The sequence below is a fragment of the Octopus bimaculoides genome, chromosome 17, assembly GCF_001194135.2.
Source record: "Octopus bimaculoides isolate UCB-OBI-ISO-001 chromosome 17, ASM119413v2, whole genome shotgun sequence".
NCBI classification, from domain to species: domain Eukaryota; kingdom Metazoa; phylum Mollusca; class Cephalopoda; order Octopoda; family Octopodidae; genus Octopus; species Octopus bimaculoides.
Window position 1 is genome coordinate 52,763,708 of NC_068997.1, and position 8,380 is coordinate 52,772,087.

The window sequence follows — 8,380 nt, forward strand, 5'->3', positions numbered from 1 at the left end:
TATATATATATATATATATATATAGTGATGGTGCCATGTGCATCCAGCTTTAAAAACCATTCCAAAACAGACAATAGAACCTGATGTGACTCCTGGTCTTGCCAGCTCCTATCAAACTGACCAACCAATGCCAGCAAGGAAAATGTTAAATGATGATGGTTGTGACGATATATATAATGTATAAAATCGAATACATAAAACTGTGGTGAACCAGGCCACACGTATGTGCCATATACGATCTAACCGTACACATATATACACCTTCGTCTCCCTCAGCTCAATAAAATCTGTGTAACAAAATCAGTTTCCCTAAAAATAGATAAGAAGCTGAAAATTAATTTGAAGAACAGTACCGTGCCAAAAACGCTCCAGCTAGGACATGTCTATAATAACATTTATTCTCTTGCATTTTTAGAGCACACACAGAGGGATGCTCTCTCTCTCACATACACAAACACATTAATGTTTATGCATGTACACAGATTAAAACATACACACATACACATATGTACATGAACATACATACACACAGGTTATCAGAATTTGCCAAGGAATTTTTTTCCAATTTTTGGTCTCTTTATTATGTAAACACCTACTTCACTTCGTCTATCATAGAAAAATCAAAATCAATGATTTTGTAGAAATAAAGAGAGAATATATTAATATACACACACACACATGTATGTATATGGACATATGTATATGTATGTATATCTGTACGTACGTGTGTATGTGTGTATATACATGTGTGTATATGCGTGTGTGTGTACATATGTATATGTATGTACATATGTATATGCTTGTACTTATATATGTGTGTGTATGTTCATATGTACATGTATGTGGATATGTCTATGTAGATATAATGTATGTATGTGTATATATATATATATATATGTATGTATGCACACATATATATATATGTGTGTGCGTGTATGTGTATATATGTATGTGTGTGTATATATGTGTGTATATATATATATATATATATATATATATGTATGTATGTATGTGTTTTATATGTATGTATATATGTATGTAATGTATGTATATGTGTATGTAATGTACGTATATATATGTATGTAATGTATATATATATGTATATATATATATATATATATATATATATATATATAAAATGTCTGTATATAAGTATTTATATCTATGTAGATATATAGGTATATATTGAGATATGTGTGTATGCATATTTTTATATAGGTGTGTGTGTGTGTGTGTATGTAGTCGTTTGCTGCTACGTATGCATGTGTCCCCATTGCCAGCCCTTCCCTACTAACCTTATTGTATTAGCGTCTCACCTCTTTCACACCCATTTCACTATTCCCTGTTCTGTGTCTTCTCCCCGCCTCTATTGCACCTACCTACCTATCATTCATCTCTTATTCATACCCCTGTTACTCAGGTCCCTTTACCCCTCTTGCTCCTGCTTGTTGTACCCTAACCCCTTTTACTCACCCCTTATTCACTCCCGATACTTTTCAATCATGCAGTGATATGCTGTTGGGATGACTGAGGACAGATGTGGTTCTCTCTTCTCTTGGCCATACGCTGCACTCTCTCATCCTCATCTTTACTGCTCATCTACTGTTGAACATAAAGTACTCATCTCTCAATTACTCCCTCTTTTCATCAATTCTTACTGCATTCTGCTCCAGCATGGCACAGATCTTCACTTTGCATTACTTCCAGTGAGGATATCACAGCCCCTATTCTGACCCTCTCGCTATCATTTCTTTCTGTTGCCCTCAACACCTTTTGAGTATGGTTGTTGCCAGAACTGCCTGACTGGTCCTTGTGCCGGTGGCACATAAAAGCACCCACTACACTCTGGGAGTAGTTGGCGTTAGGAAGGGCATCCAGCTGTAGAAACTTTGTCTCTTTCTGTCTCTGTGTCCACCAATTCCCTCTCTCTATCTCTCCACCGTTCCAATCTTTATGTCCTCATCTCCCATTCCTTGCTACTCCAATCTGTCTCCTCTTTTCTCTGGAACTCCTCTCTCTTTCTCTCTTTCTCTTGGCTTTTATATACCTACCCATCCATCCATCCATTCTGCACTCAGCCACTTCAGTCTGTCTCCTCCTTTCTCTGGGACCCCTCTCTCTCTCTCTCTCTCTCTCTCTCTCTCTGCTTATATATCTTATCTACCCATCCCTCCATCCATCCATTCATCCATCTCTTCATCCCTTCTGCACTCAGTCACTTCCATCTGTCCCTCTCTCCTCTCCCCTCCCTTTATACTCCTCCTCCCTCTCCACCACACCCCTGTGTTCTTACAGTACACAATCATAAATATTTAATCATCATTTAGTCATTTCAGTATGTATAACAATCTTGTTTTTCTTGTTGTGAATGTTGTTGTTGTTGCAGTTATTTTCACATTTTACGTGTTTTTGTCTTGGATTTGATTTGCATTTTTCTGCGTTTTTTTTTTGGAAACCTTTGTGTATGAGTGAATGTGTATGCATACACACTCACATACACTCACACACACACACACTCACATACACTCACTCACACACACACACACTCACATACACTCACACACACACACACTCACGGATCTTTCAGCAGGTGATTGACATCCATGTATGTGTATGTACACACACACACTGGAGTTGAATAAGCTGTTCAATAAGAGTCACATATCATCATCACCATCATCATCAAGTTTATGTTCATTTTTCCATGCTTGCTTGGGTTAGGGGAGTCCTTTCTGCCACACCTTTCTGCCACACCTTTCTGCCACACCTTTCTGCCACATGTTACATTCTTTTATCATCTCTCATCTGACGTTCAGTTTTCCCGAGATCACACTTCACCACTTTTGCCTATATCCACCTTGTTCTTACTCTTCCATTGGTTCCTCTCATATGAATCTCCTGGCACTTTTGTGCCACCCACTTGTCTGCTTCCATACACATCACACATCCACACCTGTTTAATAGTCTTCTACTATTAAAACCCCAGTCCAATAAAAGATTTGTGAGGTGCACCTACAACCCTGATATATATTTAGCATCTAGTCTATGCTTTCAATGATTGTTTTCAGCTGATTCTGTATATCCACGTAATTTAGTTCCAATATAAACGACATTGTAATAACATACTGGAGATTAACGATATGTTATTGAGGTCTTAATTACTCTGGATACATAGTTTTTTTTTAATGTTTATACATCAAATCTATATATAGGTATATAATATATCTATCCAGTGTGCACTATACAATGTTTTGGGGGATAATTCGAAAAGTAATGTATAATTTTTTAATAAACATAGGCCCAGGAGTGGCTGTGTGGTAAGTAGCTTGCTTACCAACCACACGGTTCCGGTTCAGTCCCACTGTGTGGCACCTTGGGCAAGTGTCTTCTACTATAGCCTCAGGCCGACCAAGGCCTTGTGAGTGGATTTGGTAGACAGAAACTGGAAGAAGCCCGTCGTATATGTATATATATATGTATATATGTATGTATGTGTGTGTGTTTGTGTGTCTGTTTGTCCCCCCACCCCAGCATCGCTTGACAACGAATTTAGTTAAATAACTTAGTTACCATTAAGCTAGTGTTAGGAACAAATTGTGACTAAGGTTTGGTGGAAGATTTTAATTCAAAACTTATGAAAACAAGACTACAGAGCCAGAGGTGGTTTCAGCCGGGTTGGTATCAAAAGGGTCAAACAGTATGAAAAATGGAGCCAGGAGAAGAGAACAGGTTTCTTGCTGTAGAGGAGGGACATGGCTACTCCCATTGTAGAAGAACAGACGAGAGTAATGAAGTTGTCAACATGATAGTCAGTTCAGTTGTTGCTTGCATTATTTTTAGCTTCCTTGCAAAGCAGTCCTTTATAAACACTGTTCAGTGGCTTCAATACACGCAATACATAGGAATTTCTAATTCCTCATTCACCTGTCAGTATTAATAGCATTGCAGAATTGTTATGGATTTTTGTGTTTTCCTTTTGTTTAGTTTCGGTCTTTTTCTCTTCTTTTTACTTTTCTTTCAGTCATTTTTAATGACTAAATGACCTCACAGTGACAATAACGAGTCATTGGTTTGGCTGGAAATAATGCATCAACTGGGTTTTTAACTACTGGACAAACTAGATTAAGATTTGCACTTCAGGTTTCATATATAATAGCTATTAGATGAAGGTGCATGACTCAGTGGTTAGAGCGTCGGCCTCACAATCATGAGGTAGTGAGTTCGATTCCCAGACCAGGCTGTTGTGTTCTTGAGCAAGACACTTTATTCCACATTGCTCCTGTTCACTCAGCTGTAGAAATGAGTTGTGACATCACCAGTGTCAAGCTGGATCAGCCTTTGACTTTCCCTTGGATAACATCAATGGCGTGGAGAGTGGGAGGCTGGTATGCATGGGTGACTGCTAGTCTTCCATAAACAACCTAACCTGGACTTGTGCCTCGGAGGGTAACTTTCTGGATGCAATCCCATGGTCATTCATGACCAAAGGGGGGTCAGATTAGGTGTATGTGAAAGGAAAACTCATAAACATATGGGGTATGAGTTCAAACCCTGCCTTAATCATTCTGTTGTGCTCCTAAATATTTTTAAAAGATTTTTGCTGAATCCCAGGTCTCATAGGGCCAGTTACTGAGATCATGACATTTCCCTGAATGGGACGCTGGTCTAGGTTCAAAGACAGCAATTTTGAATGCAGCCATAATCCCTGCCTTCAGTTCATTTGCGGTGTTACAAGAAGTTTTGTTGGTCTCTTACTCAGCTCTGCCCCACGCATAATAATCAAGGGTGTTGCAGTCTGGGGAGTTAGGTGGCCATATGTTAGGGCTGATGTGGTCGCAGAAATTGTCTGACAGCCATGACTGGGTTCTCCTGCTTGTGTGGCAGGGTGCAGAGTCCTGTTGCCAGACATAGGGTCTTCCAGCTCCTGCCCTTTTGACCCAGAGCAGCATTATTTCTTCCAGGCACTTGATGAAGCCTCCGTTTTGAGTGTGAGGCCGTGTGGAAAGATGAATGGAGGCATAACGTCGCCATTACTAGAGATCACTCCAAACACCATGATGTTGACTTGATGTTTGATTTTTATCACTCTCGGGACATGCCCTCAGATTGACACCCAAACACTCTGAAATGTTTGTATTGGAGCTTCCGGTGTGAATGCTAGGCTGTACAGCATGTCGTTTCCTAATTTCTGGCAGAGTGAATTGTATTATGGTGCTAGTTTTCTCACAGATGGTGCCCAACTGACCCTACTATACTGTGTAGTCAACAAAAACAAACAACACACATGTGCGAAATTAAAAATATAAAATGGCAACAATTTACCCATCACGCTCTGTATACATGTGTATGTGTATGTATGGTATACATGTGTATGTGTTTGTATGTTTGTATGTCATAAAGAAAATGTGATGTGAAGACGGGGCCAGCTCCTTGTCTTCAGCCTCAGCTGACCACTGGTGTCTGACCTGTAGCAGGGCCTTTCAAGCATGCATTAGGATGATTGGCCACAGTTGGATACACCGTTACTCACTTTCTTCTCCCATGTAATATCCTTCGTCATCTATTGACAACAGACAAACAGACATTATGATGTGTGTGTTTGTATGTACACATCTATCTATATATATATATGTATGTATGTGTGTATCTCACCTGTTGCTTCTCTCTATTTCAGCCGAACACCAATTTGTATGGCGTTCACCCCTTCTACCTGAATATGGAGGATGACAACAATGCCCATGGTGTGTTCCTTCTGAATAGCAATGCAATGCGTAAGTCTTACGAACCCCACTCTTCTTATTTTTGTTCATTCTTGTCATTGTTGTTGTTCTTCTTCTTCTCCTTCCTCCTTTTCCTTCTCCTCTTTCCTTTTCCTTCTCCCCTTCCTCTTCCTTTTCCTACCTCTTCCTTTTCCTTCTCCCCTTCCTCTTCCTTTTCCTTCCTCTTCCCTTTCCTTCTCCTTCCTTTCCTTCTCTTCCTTCTCCTTCCTCTTCCTTTTCCTTCCTCCTCTTCCTTCTCCTCCTTCCTCATCCTTCTTCCTTCTCTTTCCTCTTCTTTCTCTTTCCTTCTCCTTCCTCTTCCTTCCTTCGCCTCCTTCTCCTTCCTCCACCTCCTTTTCCTTCCTCCTCTTCCTCTTCTCCTTCCTCCTCTTCCTCTTCTCCTTCCTCTTCTCCTTCCTCTTCCTTCTTCCTCCTCTTCCTTCTCCTTCCTCTTCCTTCTCCTTCCTCTTTCTTCTCCTTCCTCTTCAGTATTCGTCTATCAAATCTACTCACAAGGCATTGGTCAGTTCAAGGCATTGGTCAGTTCAAGGCATTGGTCAGTTCAAGGCATTGGTCAGTTCAAGGCTACATGAGAAGACACTGGCTGAAGTACTACACCATGAGGTAGTACTTGAGACTACTGGCTTAAAGATTGAACTCTATATCCCACTCTCCTTTGTCTTTGAACTGCCCTAAATGCTTTTGTGGCCCTTGTGCCAATAAAGTATTCTTTATGATTATTATTGTGTGGAGAAATCAGAGCAGATGGGTTGGACATGTTGTTTGCATGCAAGATTCTTTTGTCAGGACAAGTAGAGAGATTCCACAGTAAAGGAGGGCCCGTCCGTAGGTATAAAAATAGGTTGAAGCAATCATTAAAAATCTCCACAGGTTAATTTGACATCTTGGGAAAGTTATCGTCTAGATTGGTCTGATTGGCGAAAGATGTGTCTTGATGTATCTAAACAATTTGAGTTGAAGAAACAGAGCAATGAAAGAATTATCTCCTGCAACCAACGGCCACGTTTGTGCAGTCGCAGGTAAAATCAGAACCCTCAGTGTTCCCCATTGTGACTCCATAGAAAAATCCCATTTCTGGATTCAAATTACATTCACGCATCCATCACAAATAAGATGCAGCTTCTTTTATTTTTAATCCTTATTTTTTAAAAATCCTTTCCTTCAAACACTCATTCATCAAAGTCGACAGGAATGACCATCATCATCATCATCATCATCATCGTCGTCATCATCATCATCATTATTATTATTATTAGTAGTAGTAGTAGTAGTAGTAGTAGTAGTATTGTTTCTTGAACCGTTTGTGTATTTATTCCATGCCATTTTGTAATGAATGGCTTGGAAAGAAGTTTATTCTGTTACAAGCCACCACCACCATCACCACCATCATCAAAAGACAACACAGTGAGAGAAAGAACTGCCACATGGTTGCTTGGCTTGCTAGAAATAGCAGTCAAATCTCCCTTAAATCCCTGCGTACCATCATGAAATTGGAGACGTCGGATATTGAAATTCCACATTCTCTGTACATAAGGAAATGACAGCATAATCTTGGACTAGAATGCCTTTGATCATCGAACTATTCAGTGAGCATTGACCCTGGGTTAAACAACAACAACAACAGCATCAGACAATTTCTTCCATTTCCTTGTGTTATTTTACCTCCCGCAAGACACACAAAACTATAGATCCATCTTGTTCTTCCTCAGAGACTTACCATTAAGCTTGGCTATATTCTGTTCAGCAGAAACTCTTTGTAGCAGTCTTAAAGCGTTCTTCGTTGTGGAACTACCAATTACAGATGGAATCAGTAAAAATAATCAATACACACTGATAGACTAACACGGTGCTGTTTTACCGTTTCAGTTTTGTTCTTCGCTTTGTGAAATTTTATAGGTTTTGTTGTTGTTTATGTTGTTGTTGTTGGCTTCATCTACAAACAAGTTTGATTAATGTATTTCATACATATGGACAGTAACACTCATCTATACACACACATACACACTCATATACACATGTAGACACATCAACACACACACACACACACACACACACAGGCATATATATATATCATGTACTGTGTATGAACAATCACACAGACTCGCACACATATACATCTCTATGTGCACATATATGTATATATGTTTGTGTTTGTTTGTGTGTGTGTGTGTATCATCATCATCACCATCATTTAATGTCTGCTTTCAATACTGGCATGGGTTCGACAATTTGACAGGAGCCAGCGAGATGCAAAGTGGCTTCGAGCTCAGATGTCATCTTCGGCATGGCTTCTACAGCTGGACGCTCTTCCTGATGCCAACCAACCCAAGAGTGTAATGAGTGATTTTTACGTGCCACTGGCACAAGTGAGGTTGCTGTGTCACTTGCAAGACAGAAAAAGAAGAGGTGGGTGGGGCGGGGGAGGAAAAGGGAAGAGCCTTTCACTGCTAAGAGGAAGTATTTGGGAGGGGAAGGTGGAGGTGGTTGGCTTTTGTGCCCCGTGTTGAAAGGTGAGAATGTGAGAAAGGGTCGAGCACAGGTGTCTTGCTATAGAGGAGGTACACGGCCCGGAAGGGTTTAAAAAGAAGGTAGTGATGGGG

The 8,380-nt window shown here is 40.1% G+C and overlaps 1 protein-coding gene across 1 annotated transcript in view; it reads left to right on the forward strand.

Annotated features, from left to right (window-relative positions):
* The first annotated feature begins 3,706 nt into the window (after window positions 1-3,706).
* Window positions 3,707-8,380, forward strand: part of LOC106877278 (lysosomal alpha-glucosidase) — a 30,535-nt gene continuing 25,861 nt past the window's right edge. Inside the window, exons 1-2 of the mRNA XM_052973909.1 lie at window positions 3,707-3,808; window positions 5,675-5,771. Of these exons, the coding sequence (XP_052829869.1) occupies window positions 3,707-3,808; window positions 5,675-5,771 (199 nt within the window). The remainder of the gene's footprint in view (window positions 3,809-5,674; window positions 5,772-8,380) is intronic.